Source organism: Lithobates pipiens, unplaced genomic scaffold (assembly GCF_037356315.1).
Source record: "Lithobates pipiens isolate NorthernLeopardFrog02 unplaced genomic scaffold, aLitPip1_a1.2 Scaffold_18, whole genome shotgun sequence".
In the NCBI taxonomy this organism is placed as follows: Eukaryota; Metazoa; Chordata; class Amphibia; order Anura; family Ranidae; genus Lithobates; species Lithobates pipiens.
Window position 1 is genome coordinate 569,740,701 of NW_027507758.1, and position 19,895 is coordinate 569,760,595.

Below are 19,895 nucleotides of genomic sequence, written 5' to 3' on the forward strand. Positions count from 1 at the left end.
AATTGTCTGGGAAAGTTATACCCACTCTCAGATGCAGACTCTGCAATGCGGACGGCCCACCAATAGTAGATGCAGCCATAGTGCAGTTGGCAAAGAATGTCACGTTACCCATGGAAGACTCAACTTCATTTAAGGATCCACTAAACAGAAGAATGGATCTCAACCTCAAAAAAGCTTACCAGATGGCGGGCAATGCCTGTAAACTTGCAATAGCCCTGACTTCAGTATCCAATGCCCTTCGTAGTTGGACAGATAACATAGAAACCACAGTCCGACAAGATAGCCCAAAGGATGACATCATCAAGGCTTTGGATGAGCTAAAGCTCTCGGCAGACTTTATTGGGGAAGCCGCAATCAACTCAGTGCGATGCTCTGCAAGGTCAATGCTCCACACAGTGATGGCCAAACAGGCCTTATGGCTGAAGCCATGATCGGCTGATGTTGCCTCAAAACAAACTGGTGTAAAATGCCATTTGATGGCAAAGCCTGGTTTGGAGAGAAATTGGATATGGCCATCTGTCGTGTCACAGGCAGAAAATCAGGCCTGTTACCCCAAGACAGACGACCCAGGTGCACCAGGGCATTCATGCCCAGATTTCAACACTTCAAAAACAAGGACTACAGGCAGACCAGACAGGGCAAAGGCTTTAGACAGAATTGGAGAAGCACACATTCCCCTTTCTCGAGACTCGCAGACAGAGACCCTTGCCTACCCCACAGGATCTTACAAAATCCTTTTGAAGCCAGGCCAATCCAGGCAATCCCAGTGGGTGCCAGACTAAAGCACTTATCAAAAGTCTGGGACCAAAAATGCAGAGATCCCTGGGTGGTCTCCACAGTCAAATATGCTCACTTTTGGACGTTGCTAGACAAACCCCCCCAAGGACTTCTTTACTCTAACAAGGGTATCTAGTCCCCTCAAAAAGTGTAAGCTCTACATCATTTCCTTCTCTCCCTGCAGGAACAACAAGCAATGGTTCCCGTGCTTCCATCCGAGAGGTTTTCTGGTTTCTACTCTACCCTGTTTCTAGTTCCCAAGAAAAACAGAGGTTGGAGACCCGTGATAGACCTAAAAAGATTAAATCACTGCATATTTCTAGAAAAGTTCAAGATGGAGTCACTACAAACAATTATTCATGTAATGCAACTGGGGGACTGGATTCTGTCAATAGATCTGCATGGATGCCTACTTGCACATACCTATACTCCCCCCATTTCAGAAATATCTGAGGTTTGTGGTAGGGCAGGTACACCTTAAATTCCAGGGCCTCCCGTTTGGTCTCTGTACGTCGCCCAGAGTCTTCATGAAGACCCTAATCGCTATCATAGCCCCCTAGGAGAATTAGGTCTCAGAGTATATCACTACTTGGACAATATTCTCCTTCTGGCGAAGGATCCAGTTCAGTTAGTGGCACACAAGAGCATTTTATTGTTAAAACTAGCAGAATTTGGCTGGAAGATAAACCAGGAGAAGAGTTAACTTTCTCAGACTCAGGATTAGGTTTATCTAGGCACATTATTCAATACAATGAATGGAACGGTATCCCCCCTGCTTCAGAGGGCGACATGCATCATTTGAAAGAGGAAGAAAGTGAGTGTGAGGTCCTGCGTGACAGATTTGAATTTCCTAAGCATGATAGGACTGATGTCATCGTGTATCACCATGGTCCCTTTGGCCCATTAGCACCTGAGACATTTTCAGTTGGAATTCTTGAGACTTTGGAACAGGCACCATCTATTCCAACCCATACACCTGACAAGTCTAATGCTCGGGAGTCTACATTGGTGGATGAAGAAACACACGTTTATGAAATTGTGTCCATTAGGGCATATCAACTGGATCATAATAACCACCAACACCGGTGTAGCAGGCTGGGGGGCACACTGCAACCAAATTTCAGTCCAGGGAAGATGGTTCTTCCACACAACAGGCCGGGTATCAAACATCCTGGAAATCCAGGCAGCCTACCTCACGTTACTAGCCCTAAAATTTGAGATTATGGGGAAACCAGTACTACTTTGATTGGACAACAAGGCTGCGGTATCATACATACACCAACAAGGGGGGACACACAGCAACTCCCTACTGAGGGAGGGGGAACCCATTATTCTATGGGCAGAAAGGAATCTAAGAGCCCTAAGAGTGGTCTATCTTCTCGGTCGTCTAAACTCAAGAGCCGACCGTCTATCTCACATGTTTGTGGATGCCAAAGAATGGTCTCCGCACTCGAAGATTTTCAATTAGATTGTAGACTAGTGGGATCTCCCCTAGCTGGACCTATTTGTAAACAGCAATCGATACCAAGCTGTCAAGATTCATCTTGAGGCTCCCTCACCCTCAGGCGGAGGCGACAGATGCTCTCCCAGCCCTCTGGACATGCGGTCTGGCTAATGCCATCCCTCCACAGCCTCTTATCCTGAAATTTCTGACAAGACTTATGTTAGAAACAGTAATGGTAATAACAGTCCTGCCGTACTGGCTGAGGCGCCCTTGGTTCCCCATGGCTATGTACCTGGGTATCCAGCCTCCAGTCAAAATTTCAATAATACCTTTTCTTCTGTCATAGAGATTAGTGATGGTCGAACGGTTCGCCCGGCGGTCGTTTCGCGGCGAATTTCGGCTGTTCGCGATTCGCCCGATTGGCGGACTATTGCCGCCGTTCGCCCGGCGGACTTCCGTGTTTTCTGTGTAAAAGAACTTTGACCTATGATGACACATCCATCATGGGGTACAGGACAGCCAATTGAGACATTACAGCACATGGACACTTGGACATTCCCCCTAACTTATAAATACACCCGATCCGGTGGCCATTTTACATTCTTTCTTCTGTCACTATAGGGAGAGGTTGCTGTGTGGAGTAGGGAGAGATTGCAGTGACCCAAATCGCTAGCTATTTGGTACAAAAAAGTTCTTTTCAGGACTGGTATAGGTGTTAGGTGTATATAGGTTTTCTGTGCTACTGATTGTTGCAGCAGCCTGAGTGTCTTTTGTCAGTTTAGAGAAAGGGACAGGACGGTGTGTCTGCTGTAGGGACAGTCAGTTTAGTCATTAGCTGTTACTATCAGGTCCACAAAAGTGCTATTCCAGTAATTGTTCCAGTAGCCTCTGTTTTGTCAGTTTATATAGGGATAGGCAGGAAGCAGTGTGTGAGGCAGTCAGGGTCAGTTTAATCAGTAGCTGTTACTATATTAGGTCCACAAAGGTTCTTTTCAGGACTGGTATCAGTGGTATGGTAATAGGCTTGTACACGTATAATATTCTTTCTTCCAAATATAGAAAGAATATTATACTTGACTGCTGCCCTTCTGCTGCAGTCTGCTAATCATTCACAACCTACTTGTTCCACAAAAGTCCTTATAAGGACTGGTAATAACCTGGTGTAGGGTGCTATAGTACATAGGGTTGAGTGAGGTACAGTCTGCTATTCTATAAGGACTGGTATAGGTCCACAATACATAGGGTTGAGGTGCACTACTGCTGACCGCTGCCCTATACTGCAGCAGTCCTTCATCGGTATAGGCACTGACGTACAGTCTGCTAATCAGTCACAACCTACTTGTTCCACAAAGGTCCTTATAAGGACTGGTAACTTGGTCTGTCTAGGGTGCTACAGTACATAGGGTTGAGTGAGGTACAGTCTGCCATTCTATAAGCACTGGTATAGGTCCACAATACATAGGGTTGAGGTGCACTACTGCTGACCGCTGCCCTATACTGCAGCAGTCCTTCATCGGTATAGGGACTGACGTACAGTCTGCTAATCAGTCACACACAACCTACTTGTTCCACAAAGGTCCTTATAAGGACTGGTAACTTGGTCTGTCTAGGGTGCTACAGTACATAGGGTTGAGTGAGGTACAGTCTGCTATTCTATAAGGACTGGTATAGGTTCACAATACATAGGGTTGAGGTGCACTACTGCTGACTGCTGCCCTATACTGCAGCAGTCCTTCATCGGTATAGGGACTGACGTGCAGTCTGCTAATCAGTCACAACCTACTTGTTCCACAAAGGTCCTTATAAGGACTGGTAAGGTATAGGGTACTACAGAACATAGGGTTGAGTGAGGTACAGTCTGCTATTCTATAAGGACTGGTATAGGTCCACAATACATAGGGTTGAGGTGCACTACTGCTGACCGCTGCCCTATACTGCAGCAGTCCTTCATCGGTATAGGCACTGACGTACAGTCTGCTAATCAGTCACAAACTACTTGTTCCACAAAGGTCCTTATAAGGACTGGTAACTTGGTCTGTCTAGGGTGCTACAGTACATAGGGTTGAGTGAGGTACAGTCTGCCATTCTATAAGGACTGGTATAGGTCCACAATACATAGGGTTGAGGTGCACTACTGCTGACCGCTGCCCTATACTGCAGCAGTCCTTCATCGGTATAGGGACTGACGTGCAGTCTGCTAATCAGTCACAACCTACTTGTTCCACAAAGGTCCTTATAAGGACTGGTAAGGTATAGGGTACTACAGTACATAGGGTTGAGTGAGGTACAGTCTGCTATTCTATAAGGACTGGTATAGGTCCACAATACATAGGGTTGAGGTGCACTACTGCTGACCGCTGCCCTATACTGCAGCAGTCCTTCATCGGTATAGGCACTGACGTACAGTCTGCTAATCAGTCACAACCTACTTGTTCCACAAAGGTCCTTATAAGGACTGGTAACTTGGTCTGTCTAGGGTGCTACAGTACATAGGGTTGAGTGAGGTACAGTCTGCCATTCTATAAGGACTGGTATAGGTCCACAATACATAGGGTTGAGGTGCACTACTGCTGACAGCTGCCCTATACTGCAGCAGTCCTTCATCGGTATAGGGACTGACGTACAGTCTGCTAATCAGTCACAACCTACTTGTTCCGCAAAGGTCCTTATAAGGACTGGTAACTTGGTCTGTCTAGGGTGCTATAGTACATAGGGTTGAGTGAGGTACAGTCTGCTATTCTATAAGGACTGGTATAGGTTCACAATACATAGGGTTGAGGTGCACTACTGCTGACCGCTGCCCTATACTGCAGCAGTCCTTCATCGGTATAGGGACTGACGTACAGTCTGCTAATCAGTCACAACCTACTTGTTCCGCAAAGGTCCTTATAAGGACTGGTAACTTGGTCTGTCTAGGGTGCTATAGTACATAGGGTTGAGTGAGGTACAGTCTGCTATTCTATAAGGACTGGTATAGGTCCACAATACATAGGGTTGAGGTGCACTACTGCTGACTGCTGCCCTATACTGCATCAGTCCTTAATCGGTATAGGGACTGACGTACAGTCTGCTAATCAGTCACACACAACCTACTTGTTCCACAAAGGTCCTTATAAGGACTGGTAAGGTATAGGGTACTACAGTACATAGGGTTGAGTGAGGTACAGTCTGCTATTCTATAAGGACTGGTATAGGTCCACAATACATAGGGTTGAGGTGCACTACTGCTGACCGCTGCCCTATACTGCAGCAGTCCTTCATCGGTATAGGGACTGAGAGTTTTGTCACAGGGTCATTTAAAAAATGACAGGCAGAGGAAGAGGCAGGCCCTTCCGCAGGGGTGGTAGGGGTAGGGCAGGAGCAACAGGCTTGAGCCAAAGTGGGAAGTTGCAGAAGGTGCATTCAATTACTTTAAAGGACGCACCAGACTTGGTTGAGTGGCTCACTCAGCCTTACTCTTCTGCACCCTCCTCATCCTCTCGATCTGCACCCTCTTCTTCACTCTCTGCTATGTGCACCCCCCAAAGACACTACCACCAACAACACCACCACCACCACATACCTTCCGCTTGAGTCACAGGAATTATTTTCTGATCCATATCAAGACATTTCTGATGTGCAGCCACTCTTGGTATTGGATCAGGAAGAGGAGGTAGCAACAACCGCTATTCAGCAGTCTGACGACAGTACCCAGATCAGCCCAAGGAGGAGGTTGGTCCCCGGTGTTGCTGCCTACTCCGAGATCTCTACTTATAGCGGTAGGGAAGGTGACGTCGATGATGACGTGTCTAGTGATGTCACGTGGGTGCCCACAAGAGAGGAAGAGGAGGGGAGTTCAGAGGGAGATATGGACCAGCAGATAGGGAGGAGAAGCAGGAATAACTTACATTGCACAGGAGGGACAAAGCAGACTGCAAATGTATCAGGAGCGAGTCATCGACCATTTACGGTCACATCTGGTGCTCCCAGGACACCGGCACATGGCTCCGCAGTGTGGGCTTTTTTTAACGTGTCCGCTGCTGACAATAGCGTTGCCATCTGCAATCTTTGCAGTCAATGCATTAGTCGCGGTAAGCCCAACACTCACTTAGGGACGACCGCCTTAAGAAGGCACATGAGCAGCCATCACCGAGCCCAGTGGAAGCAACGGAACACACAAAGCCATACTCCAGGCTCTCACCATCCAGCCTCGTCTTCTACTTCTCCTTCTCCTCTCTCCTCACATTGTCCTCCACTCCACCTTCCATCACGCCAAGCTCACGTTTTTCTGCAAAAAGACAGGCTTCCGTGGGCCTAATGTTCGAGCGTAAAAAAATGATGACGCCGGATAACCCTCTTGCCCAACGGTTGACGGCTGGCTTGTCAGAACTCATAGCCCGCCAACTACTGCCATATAAACTGGTGGACTCAGAGGCCTTTCGCAAATTTGTGGCCATTGGAACACCACAATGGAAGGTCCCAGGAAGGAAGTATTTCTCAGAGAAGGGCATCCCAGAGCTATATGGCCATGTTCAGCGGCAAGTGAATATATCTCTGGCACACAGTGTCGGTGCCAAGATACATCTGACCACAGACACGTGGTCTAGCAAACACGGGCAGGGAAGGTATATCACTTTTACTGACCACTGGGTGAACCTTCTGACGGCCGTCAAGCATGTAACCCGTGGCACCCGTGTAGATTTGGTTTTACCGCCACAGATTGCATGCAGGCCTGACTCTTCTTCTCCTCCTCCTCCTACTCAATCCTCCTCCCTCTCCTCCTCGGCTGACTCCTCCTTTTCCGCTGCTAGCGTCTCTTCCGCTGCGCCGCCCAAGCTCCCCAGAACCTATTCGACATGCCAGGTGAGACGTTGCCATGCTGTGCTGCGTCTGTTGTGCCTGGAAGTCAAGAGCCACACTGGCCCGGCACTCCTTTCAGCTTTGCGTTCACAGGCAGATCAGTGGCTAACACCGCTCAATTTGACAGTTGGTAAAGTGGTGTGTGACAACAGTGCCAATCTGCTTAGCGCATTGAAACAGGGCAAAATCACGCACATGCCATGCATGGCACACGTCTTAAACTTGGTCGTGCAGCGATTCCTTGTCAAATACCCTGGGGTCCAGAACATCTTGCGGCAGGCAAGGAAAATCTCGTCCCATTTCAGAAGATCTTACATGGCCATGGCTCACCTTGCTGACATTCAGCGGCGACACAATCTGACGGTCAGACGTCTTATTTGCGATTGCCCGACGCGATGGAACTCAACCTTCTATATGCTTGATAGGCTGCTCCAGCAGAAACGTGCAGTTAACGTCTACCTGTATGAACTCTGCGGCAGAACAGGTTCTGGGGAGCTGGGTTTTTTTCACCGCGCCAGTGGCTGCTCATGCGCGATGCATGCAGACTTCTGCGCCCATTTGAGGAGATCACCAAACTGGTCAGTCGCAGCCATGGCGCCATCAGTGACATGGTACCTTATGCCTTCTTTATGGAGCGTGCATTGCGTCGTGTCATTGATCAAGCTGTGGAGGAGCAGGAGCGGGAAGGTGAGGAAGTCGCAATGCTGGATGAATTCCATGGGGGGGCTACTCTATCTGAGACAAGTCAACAACAGGAGTCTGAAGAGGAGTCAGAGGAGGATGGTGCCGGGGCGGATGAGGAGGAGCAAGAAGAGCATGCTTTAAACCTTTCTGGGATCCCTGTTGTGCGTGGATGGGGAGAGGAGAATGAAGAGGACGAAATTATCCTGGATGATGAGCAGGAGCCAGGCCACCACACCGCTTCCACTTTAGTGCAAATGGGGGCCTTAATGCTCCAGTGTTTTAATAGGGACCCCCATATAAAAAGCATAAGGGTCAAGGACCAGTACTGGGTGGCAACGTACTTAGACCCCCGGTACAAACACAAAATGGCGGAAATGTTACCGTCGTTACAGAGGGCTGTCAGAATGCAGCACTTCCAGGCCTTGCTTCGAGAAATGCTGCATTCTGCCTTTGCGTGCGCTGGCAGAGGAGCAATTCCCACTCCCAGAGAAGGAGTTGATGGTACCAATCCAACAGCGCCTGCAAGAAGAGGCCGGTTTGAAGATGTGTTGGTGACTTCGGATATGAGGTCATTCTTTCAGCCGACCCATCGACAGGTGTCATCCGGATCCAGCATCAGGGAACGCCTAGACCGTCAGGTGTCCGACTACATCGGGTTAACGGCCGATGTGGACGCTCTGAGGAGTGATGAACCCCTGGACTACTGGGTGGGCAGGCTTGACCTCTGGCCAGAGCTTGCCCAATTTGCAATCGAACTGTTGGCTTGCCCCTCATCCAGTGTCCTGTCCGAAAGGACGTTCAGCGCAGCAGGGGGGATCGTGACCGATAAGCGTACTCGCCTAGCTCACGACAGTGTTAATTACCTCACATTTCTAAAAATGAATGAGGCATGGATCTCAGAGGAATTCAACACATGTGACCAGTAGACCATGTATATGTCTATAAACAATTTTTTTAAACGAGCACAAAGACCTTCTTTCTTCATTTGGCTCACTTCCTTGTCCAAAAAAAGCACACCCTACTATATGCCCGTACCCTCCTCTTTGAAGAGGTTGAGCGGTGTCATATTTCTACTGGGCCTGCTTATTATGAGGGGCTCCCACCATCCCTGTGCTGTGCTGACATGCTCCTGGGGCTGTACCTCTGCTGTACATATTATGAGGGGCTCCCACCATCCCTGTGCTGTGCTGACTTCCTCCTGGGGCTGTACCTCTGCTGTGCATATTTTGAGGTGCTCCCACCATCCCTGTGCTATGCTCATTATGAGGGGCTCCCACCATCCCTGTGCTGTGCTGACTTCCTCCTGGGGCTGCTTATTATGAGGGGCTCCCACCATCCCTGTGCTATGCTGACATCCTCCTGGGGGCTGCTTATTATGAGGGGCTCCCACCATCCCTGTGCTATGCTGACATCCTCCTGGGGCTGCTTATTATGAGGGGCTCCCACCATCCCTGTGCTGTTCTGACTTCCTCCTGGGGCTGCTTATTATGAGGGGCTCCCACCATCCCTGTGCTTTGCTCATTATGAGGGACTCCCACCATCCCTGTGCTATGCTCATTATGAGGTGCCCCCACCATCCCTGTGCTGTGCTGACTTCCTCCTGGGGCTGCTTATTATGAGGGGCTCCAACCATCCCTGTGCTATGCTGACATCCTCCTGGGGCTGCTTATTATGAGGGGCTCCCACCATCCCTGTGCTATGCTGACATCCTCCTGGGGCTGCTTATTATGAGGGGCTCCCACCATCCCTGTGCTGTGCTGACTTCCTCCTGGGGCTGCTTATTATGAGGGGCTCCCACCATCCCTGTGCTATGCTCAATATGTGGGGCTCCCACCATCCCTGTGCTATGCTCATTATGAGGGACTCCCACCATCCCTGTGCTATGCTCATTATGAGGGGCTCCCACCATCCCTGTGCCATGTTGACTTCCTCCTGGGGCTGCTTACGGTGCAGGTGTCAGTGCTGTATATCACGGTGCTGATGTCAGTACTCTCTATCACGGTGCTGCTGTCAGTGCTGTATATCACGGTGCTGGTGTTAGTGCTTTATGTCACGCTGCTTATGTCAGTGCTCTCTATCACGGTGCTGGTGTCAGATCACTCTATCACGGTGCAGGTGTCATTGCTGTATGTCACGCTGCTGATGTCAGTGCTCTCTATCACGGTGCTGCTATTAGGGCTGTATATCACGGTGCTGGTGTTAGTGCTTTATGTCACGCTGCTGATGTCAGTGCTCTCTATCACGGTGCTGTTGTCAGATCACTCTATCACGGTGCAGGTGTCATTGCTGTATGTCACGCTGCTAATGTCAGTGCTCTCTATCACGATGCTGGTGTCAGATGACTCTATCACGGTGCAGGTGTCATTGCTGTATGTCACGCTGCTGGTGATCATCTCCTGCACCCTCTTCTTTGCCTACCCTGGTCCCTGACCTTCCCTCTCCTCCATTGCCTTCATGCGCTCCACAGTCCTGAATTGTCACAACAATTTCCCATATAAAAAAAAGAATGCTTGTAGTTGTCGATCCCAGATTCACCTCATACATGTGTTATGTCATTGGCCATGTGGTGGGACTATGTTTGCACAGCTATTAATTATTTTGTGGCTGCAAATTTGACCTGTAGGTTTGCGAAGTTCGCCTCCCATTGAAGTCAATGGGGCCCGCCGCGAACGTTCCGATTGGCGAACTATCGTCCGCGTTCGCGGTCCACGTTCGCGAAACGTCCCGTCGGAAGTTCGTCCATCACTAATAGAGATGTCACACCCATCCGGATTCCCACAGGTTGAATCTTTACATCTGGTGGCTAAGAGGTAAAGGTTCCAATCCTTAGGGTGCTCCACCAAAGTTATTTCAACCCTGCTCAGAGCAAGAAAGCCATCAACAAACAGTATGTATGACAAGATGTGGAACGAATTTAGGGCTTTTGCGGTTGGCAGAAGCTTCAATCTGGATTTACCATACTCTTCTCAAATTTTTGCAGGCAGGCCTAGACTTGAGTCTAGGGCCAAGTACACTAAAGTTACAGGTAGCGGAAATTTCAGCAGCAACCAGTAAGAGATGAGCCGAAGATTCCTTAATAATCCAATTCTTTAAAGTCGTCAAAAAGATCCGCCCACCAACTAAACACATTTTTCCCACCTGGGACCTTTCTATCATCCTAGAATATTTAGCCAACCAACCATTTCCCCTTCAGAGTCAGCGTCACTGTGGAATCTAACTTTAAAACTGACTTTAAAACTGACGAACGATACGTGGATTTATCCCCAAAGTTGCATCTTCCCCAAGTATGTCGGAACCTTGGGCACTTACAACATTTTCAGAACAGGACTCAGGTTCACTTCACGAGCTGGATATTGCCTCCACTTTGAGATACTATCTGCAAGCCACGGCATCCTTCAGGGATTCATCTAGGCTGTTTATAATCCCTTGGGGCAAGAACTAAGGCAAGGAGGCATCAGCAAGACCAATTGCCTCATGGATTTTTAAACTTATCCAGAAGGTATACAGGGCAAAGGGACTGGAACCCACTGTCAGGGCGCACAGATCGGTTTCTGCCTCTTGGGTGGCAAGAGCCAATGTGTCAATTGAAACCATATGTAGGGCAGCAACTTGGTCGTCCCAACATACGTTTCGAAAACATTACAGGGTGGTTCCAGGAACTCTCTCATCGGTGGAGTTTGGCAGACAGACTATAAAATCAGCCTTTGCTTCTTGTCCAAAATAATAACCTTTTCAAATAAACTTCTTTCTAAGCATCATCCCACCTGACTCTGAGCTAGTTATTTGTCACAGGTATGCTGCCCTGGAAGCACCAGGAAAACAGAAAATTGCACAGTTACCGTAATTTTCTTTTTTCTTGTGCCTATCCATGGCAGCATTCAATCCCACCTTCGGTATTCTATATTACGGAGAATGCGGCGGCTATGCTAACCATTTATTTTATGATATTCACTAGTCCTGAGGGAGGAGCCAAGGCGGAGCTTGTCACAGGTATGCTGCCATGGACAGACATCAGGAAAAGAAAATTATGGTAAGTATGTTACAATTTTCTGGGGTTTTTTTTCATTTTGGGGGTTCAACCCCTGTCAGTTTTTCTGCCACCTCTGCCCTATTGGGGAGATTTCCCTTTACTTCCTGTTCCATAGCCAAACAGGAAGTAAAATCCCTGCAAATTAAGGGAATCCATTGAGGACTCCCAAGTCATTTGAATTAGTGTCCCCATTGGAAGACATCCCCTCTTATTTTTCTGGGGACAACCCAAAATGTGGGCTTTTCTTTTCCTTTTACTTTCACTTTGAATGATAATAGTAAACATGGCAGTTTAGAGGGGGAATCTCCCTAATGGGGGCAGAGGTAGCATTAAAAACCTGACAGGTATTCAAATTTATCTCCATTCTGTTCAAAACAACAAAAAAGTTTTGCCTTTAGTTATACAGTACTTTTGCACACCTACAACTTTTTGGAGTGCTTTTGTACATATGTTTTCTGGGTGTCTTCAAGCGTTTTTAGGCTTTTTTGTTTTTGCTAGTTACTATGAAGAGGAAAGACAAGAAACTGCATGAAAAACCCATTACATATGCTTTCAGTCATTTTTCCGGTGATCCCATTGAAGTCTATAGGGGCTAAAAATGCACCCCCAAAGAAGCTCATGTACTTTTTCAAGCTTTGAGCAACGTAATGCTCAGGTGTGATTGGGCACCTTTGAATATAATGGGAATCTTGATGTAGGTGTGCATCCAGGTTAGCAGTAAAAGCAAACAGTAGTTCTAATCATTCCCCACTGTGTCCAAAACGAGAAAAAAAATGGCTTGACAAACAATGTATTTTATTTTTAATACAGTATGTACCAGTTACTGTATATATGATTCTTTCATAAACAATTTAAAAATTGAATATATAATTTCTTCCAGTATGTGAACAATGCCTTTCAGCGATGCTACAGCTTTTCAAATCTCTGGAACTTTCCTGCAATCAGCTGTGCTAAATTCCCGAGTTAGGCTTCACTATATGTAAGAATAAAATATTACCTTTAGTTCAGCCTTCTCTGAAGAACTGAAGAAGAGTTTGGCTTTACTGTCTGCCTGTATCCAAAATGTGTAATTGTTTTTCTCTGGACATACAAAGAATCCTTGTAGCCTTGCACTGTATAGAGAGATATCTTTGTGAATGAATATAGATGCTAATACTACAAGGAAAAAATACACAGTATTAATTATTTAATTTTCAATTATACGAGGACTCTGGTGTATGAAGTCAACCTCTGGGGATTAAGATCTCCCTCCCAAAGTTCCTGCTACAAGGAAAGCAAGCAAGACCATGACTTTCTGGGTAAACATTAGGATTTGTGTATTGGATTAGTCTAGTATAGGCACTGTTTTCAGGCAATGTCAGGGGGAAAAGAAAAGTCTATCTAATAGCCGAACTCTAAGCCCCTGTACACTCACATGGTCGGATATTCTGCCAACCAAATCCGTCGGATTTTGTCCGTCGGATTTTGCCTGTCGGATCTTGTCCGAAACGGTTGCATACACACGGTCGGACTAAGTTGTTCGAAAAATCCGATCATTCAGAACGCGATGACGTAATTTCGTTATGATGGGACTAGTAGCCAATAGCTTTGATGTAGCAATTTGATCTGAGCATGCGTGGCACTTGGTCCAATCAAAATTCTCTACACATGATCGGAGTATGTCCGATCGAACCAGTTGGTCGGAAAATATTTCCAACATGTTGGAAAATTGGGTCGGACTGATATTCAGACGGAATCAGTCCGATGCATACCACACACAGTCGGATTATCCACCAACACGGTCCGATAGGACACATTCCGACAGATTCTCCGACCGTGTGTGCAAGGGCGAACACAAATTAAAGCAGTAGTATGGCCCCTCTCAGGAGCTGCTGGATTATAACAGGCTCTCCTGCCTTCCTACTGGTGACCTGCCATGTAGCTGCACCCGAACACTCGCTGACCCACCAATGGCAACAGAGAGAAAGAATTCAGTACCTTTAATCCTTTTTTTGCATTTATTGGCTCTGTTGTCTAAGTGAGAGAGGGTTGGCAGTACAGGATACCCAAACACAGCAGCAAATATTCTGCTTAGTAGACTTCTCCATCAATGCTTTAGGTCCAGACAGTGAGGCTACACTCTTCCAGTATCTTTTGGTATCTGACAAAGTTTGGCTGAGCAACTTTTTTGCCTCTGCCACAGACTCATTTAGATTCTGTAGGCCCAGACACATGACTACCTTCCAGTTTCTTTGGTATCTGCCACAGGCCAGGTTGGGACTCTTCAGGCCTCTGCCACAGGCCAGGTTGGGACTCTTCAGGCCTCTGACTCTTCAGGCCTCTGCCACAGGCCAGGTTAGGAATCTTCAGGCCTCTGCCACAGGCCAGGTTAGCACTCTTTAAGCCTCTGCCACACGCCAGGTTAGGACTCTTCAGGCCTCTGCCACAGGCCAGGTACTCTGCAGGCCTCTGTCACAGGCCAGGTTAGAATTCTGCAGGCCTCTACCAAAGGCCAGGCTAAGACTCTTCAGACGTTTACCATAGGCAAGGGTAGGACTCTTCAGGTGTCTGCCACAGGTCAGGATAGGTCTCTTCAGGCCTCTACCACAGGCCAGGATAGGATTCTTCAGGCCTTTACCACAGGCCAGGTTAAGACTCTTCAGGCCTCTGCCACAGGCCAGGTTAGGATTCTTCAGACCTTTACCACATGCCAGGTTAGGATTCTTCAGACCTCTGCCACAGGCCAGGTTAGGATTCTTCTGACCTCTGCCACAGGCCAGGTTAGGACTCTTCAGGCCTCTACCAAAAGCCAGGCTGGAACTCTTCAGGCATCTGCCATAGGCCAGGTTAGAACTCTGCAGGCCTCTACCATAAGCCAGATTAGGACACTTCAGGCCTCTACCACAGACCAGATTAGGACTCTTCAGGCCTCCACCACAAGCTAGGTTAGGACTTTCTAGCACAGACGGGCAGCTAAGAGAGCAAACATTCTGACTCTGGTTTCCTCCTCCAAGTAAAGAGCATGGGAGGCAAAAACTGGACATCTTTGCAGCTACATTTTCCCCAGGCAGCAGTCTAACATGCAAGGACTAGACGTGGCTACACTCATATCCTCACAGGGTAGACTGGGAGGCTAGAACCTTTTTCAAGGGGCCTCTTTGAATAAACCTCTCAGTGATTGGCCAAGACAAAATAAATATTCATAAGCCAATACATTTTATCTTCTCACTCTGTCTACTAGAGAACTCTTTGAGAAGCAGGCAGAAGCAATCAATGCATTGAACTTATGTGAAACCTAAACAACCAAGAAAATATAAATAAAGCTCAGACTGGTTACAGCCTAGCAACAAACACTACATTGTGGATACACATACAGTGCCTTGAAAAAGTATTCACACTCTCTTGAAATGTTACGCATTTTGTCATGTTACAACCAAAAATGGAAATGTAGTTTACTGGGGTTTTATGTGATAAACCAGTGTTTTTCAACGTTTTTTGTCTTGCGGCACACCAAAAAGATCTAAACATTTTCACGGCACACCTGAAAAGATTAAAAAAAAATTGTGGTGAAGAACATATTTTTACATATATATGTATTTTCAATTTAATGTGAAGGATGTGCCTGCTTTCAAGAGCAAATCAGATTGAAGCAAATGTAATCTTCTTTGTATTTTCACTTGCTTCCTTGCTTTTCATTTAACATTTTCTCTTTCAGAGTTCCAGACTCGATTAAGTATGTCTCCATCGCTAAACAATGAAGAAACTTTATTTATATGCATTAATGTTGGAATGGAACAGTCTCTATTATTCTAATATAATTAGAGCGATCGAGTTCTCCCGAGATCTTGCACAAGTCTCGCATTACGAAAGGAACTAATGAATGACAGACTGACAGAGATTGCATTTTTATATACAGTATGTTACTTTACCTTTTGCAACATTGATTTACCATTACATTTTTTGATATGTTCAGGGTTTCAAAACACTAGCAATTTTAAATATTCTTCAAAACTCCCACGGCACACCTACATCTCACACGGCACACAGTTTGAGAATCACTGTGATAGACCAAACACAAAGTGGCACATAATTGTGAAGTGGAAGGAAAATGATAAATGTTTTTAAATTTTTTTTTACAAATAAATATGTGACCAGTGTGGTGTGCATTTTTCATTCTGCCCCCCTGAGTCAATACTTTGTAGAACTCCTTTCGCTGCAATTACAGCTGCAAGTCTTTTTGGGGATGTCTCTAACAGCTTTGCACATCTAGAGAGTGACATTTTTGACCATTCTTCTTTGCAAAATAGCTCAAGCTCTGTCAGATTGGATGAAGAGTGTCTGTGAACAGCAATTTTCAAGTCTTGCCACAAAGTCTCAATTGGATTTAGGTCTGGACTTTGACTGGGTCATTCTAATGCCGTGTGCACGCGATCGGAATTCCATCCAAGGTTTTTCCGACGGAATTCCGCTCAAGCTTGCCTTGCATACACACGGTCACACAAAACTTCGCTGAACTTTCGACCGCCAAGAACGCGGTGATGTACAACGCTATGACGAGAAAATAAAGTTCAATGCTTCCAAGCATGTGTCGAATTGTTTCCAAGCATGCGTAGGAATCTTGCAGAATTTCTACAGACGATCGGAATTATCCGATAGGAACTTTTTCCATCGGAAAAATAGAGAACCAGCTCTCAATCTTTTGCTGGCAGAAATTCCGCCAGCAAAAGTCCAATAGAGCATACACGGTCGGAATTTCCAACCAAAAGCTCACAACGGACTTTTGCCGGTGGAATTTCCGATCATGTGTACATGGCATAACACATGAATGTGCTTTGATCTAGACCATTCCATTGTAGCTCTGGCTGTATGTTTAGGGTCGTTGTCCTGCTGGAAGGTGAACCTCCACCCTAGTCTCAAGTCTTTTGTAGACTCTAACAGGTTTTCTTCTAAGATTGCCCTGAATTTGGCTCCATCCATCTTCCCATCAACTCTGACCAGCTTCCCTGTCCCTACTGAAGAAAATAATGATGCTGTTTGTTCACCAACAAACCTCAGAGGGCTTCAAAGAACAGCTGTATTTATACTGAGATTAAATTACACACAGGTGGACTCTATTAAAGTGGAGTTCCACCCGAAAGTGGAACTTCTGCTCACCAGAACCCTCCCCCCCCCCCTCCGGTGCCAGAACTGTATAATACAGATATCTGCACCCACTTCCGGGCATAGATATCCGCAAAATCTGTGGGTATTTACGCCATTTCCTGCAGGGCCCCGCTGTCTGCTGGGAAACACACGGATCCCAGAGACAGCAGGGACCGTCCTTATTGCACAGCGCGACTCGCGCATGCGCAGTAGGGAACCGGGAAGTGAAGCCGCAAGGCTTCACTTCTTAATTCCCATACCCAAGATGCCGGCGGCAGCACCTGAGAGCCGATCGACAGATCGGCTTCGGGTGCCGACATTGAGGGCGCGCTGGATGGGTAAGTGTCCATATTTTAAAAGTCACCAGCTGCAGTATTTGTAGCTGCTGACTTTAAAAAAATTAAAAAAACGGTGGAACTCCCACGTTAACTAATTAGGTGTCTTCTGAAGGCAATTGGTTCCACTAGATTTTAGTTAGGGGTATCAGAGTGTGATCAAAGCTCGCCACAGCGCCTAGAGGCGATTCAGTTCGCATTGTGCGCTATACAAGTATTTAATTCATTCAGAGTAAAGGGGGCTGAATACACATGCACGCCACACTTTTCAGATATTTATTTGTAAAACAAATTGAAAATCATTTATCATTTTCCTTCCACTTCACAATTATGTGGCACTTTGTGTTGGTCTATCACATAAAATCCCAATAAAATACATTTACATTTTTGGTTGTAACATGACAAAATGCGGAAAATGACAAGGGGTATGAATACTTTTTCAAGGCACTGTTTAAGGCAGGGTCCCTATACTACACTAGTATAGCTACCCAAATCTGACTTTGTATCAGTCTCTTGTGATCCCCTGTACAGTAGAACTCAGATTGGGAGAGAGAGGGGCAGAGATAGGAGCCAATCTACAATGGTGCATATTCATGTGCCGACAAGGACATGTGCTGATAGGATAGGAGAGACTGACAATACAGGCTACTGCTCAGTTACTATCTGATCACAGCCCAGTGGCAGAGAGGTGATCTAGCTTTATTTCTTAATTACAGTGTGTGAGTGTTAAATGTATTAGTAGATTTTTAATACACTAACAAATTGAAGCCAAACTCCAGCTCACACTTTATAATGGATTACATCAAACTGTTTTTTTTTTTTATCCTTTGGGGATAAAGGTTTTACATGAATATAGAAAAGCTTATCATTGTAAGCGCTCCTGTCAGCGTTAAATGGTTTGTCTCATCCATGTAAACTGATACATTCTGCTGGAGAGCTTGTGCTTTCGAAATACAATAAACTTTCTGTCTGGATCACCAGATGAAAATAGAAGAAAGAAAGCCTAAAAAAAATAAAACCAATGCAGCCATCATATCTAAGAATTGGTAAGCTGCAATATAATAAATGTTTGCTTTTGGGTTTAATTCAGCATTAATCAAGCATTTAACCCTTCGAGTGTAGGGAAGGCCCCACTACAAGGATTTTTTAAAATATATACATATTTATACTGTTTAAAATACTGGAGTTCAGCTTTAAGTTAATTTTCTGTCACCTGAAATGGCGCCCTGGTTTCAGTCTGATGTCTGGAGAACTGGCGTCTGAGACCATTAATCCACGGAGAAGTAAAGGCTTGCCAGTAATATCTAGATCAGCCAATCCATCCCATAGTTCAAACCACAACCCTCGGTTACCTGTGTACCAAATTTAAATGATGTAAACCAAAGAATAAAAATGTAATATATTGTTGTTTATTAGCTCTTAGATGTGTCGCCTGCATTTGTTTTCTTTTTTTTTTTTTCAGGCTCCCTGTGGATCCTGACAGTAAAATACTTCCTTGTCTAGGGTGACAATACTCGCTCATTGTATTGTATCTTGTCACCATAGGACAGGAAGTGTCTAAGCTCTTGCACACACGTTCGGACATTCCGACGGAAAATGTCCGATTGGACCGTGTTGTCAGATAATCCAACTGTGTGTGGGCTCCATCTGACTTTTTCTGTCGAAATGTCCGACCAACAAAGTTTGAGAGCTGGATGTAAAATTTTCCGACAACATGATCCGATCGGACAAAGTTTGTAGAGAATTCCAATTGGACAAAGTGCCACGCATGCTCAGATCAAATTACGAGACCAAAGCTATTGGCTACTAGCCTGAACGTAGTCCCATCGTAATGAAATAACCTCATCATGTTCCGAACGATCGGATTTTCCAACAACTTTGTCCGACCGTGTGTATGCAACACCTGTTTCTGACAAAATCCGTCGGAAAAAATCAGTCGGATTTTGTTGTCGGAATGTCCGACCGTGTGTACAAGGGCTAAGGATTACAGAACACCTCCCTTCTCTTCTTTATAACATAGAGGGGAGGTGCAGAGGCGTTACTAGAACCTTCAGGGGAGGGCTGCACTAAACCATGAGGAGCCCCTCTGACCCTAGGGATCTTTTCTATCAGTCCCAGCGCCCTCCCCTCCAAGCCCCACTGATCCCGAGACCCTTACCTTTCATTGCTGGGCCCTTTATTAATCTTGGTCTCACTGCTACACCTTATCAAGCGACTTGCCACACAAAGTCACATAACAAGTCAAAACACATTTATTTCAGTGGGTGCCGTCTTAATCAATGCAACTCAAGTTGCAGCGACAATAATAAAAAAAAAGGTTCTTGCACTACTTTTCTGTGACTTTGATGCAATTTAAGTGCCATAGACTGCAATGTTAAATCACATAAGTCGCAAGCAAGCTGCAAGGGAGTCGCAAGGAAATCACAAGTAAGCTACGACTTGGGGATCGCAAAAGTGTGAGCTGACCCTTTCACATGTTCTGTATTGGGCCCCCTTCCCGCCATCTTTGGCCCCCCTCACAGTGGCAGAAAGCCAGGGTCCAGTCACAAGTAGTTCCGCCATTGGGGAGGTGTTTTGTAATCCACAGTGAGAGCTAACAGCAATGTATAATGGTAATATAATGGTCAGCAGAGACAGAGAGCACAGGAAGTGATCAGCTTTTAAA

General features: G+C 46.2%; 1 protein-coding gene across 2 annotated transcripts in view; it reads right to left on the bottom strand.

Annotated features, from left to right (window-relative positions):
- Positions 1–19,895, bottom strand: part of PKHD1 (PKHD1 ciliary IPT domain containing fibrocystin/polyductin) — a 975,887-nt gene that overhangs the window by 854,632 nt on the left and 101,360 nt on the right. For both annotated transcript variants that reach the window (XM_077489019.1, XM_077489018.1), the window contains exons 14-15: positions 18,444–18,582; positions 12,772–12,886 (exon numbers count right to left, since the gene is read on the bottom strand). In XM_077489019.1, the coding sequence (XP_077345145.1) occupies positions 12,772–12,886; positions 18,444–18,582 (254 nt within the window). The remainder of the gene's footprint in view (positions 1–12,771; positions 12,887–18,443; positions 18,583–19,895) is intronic.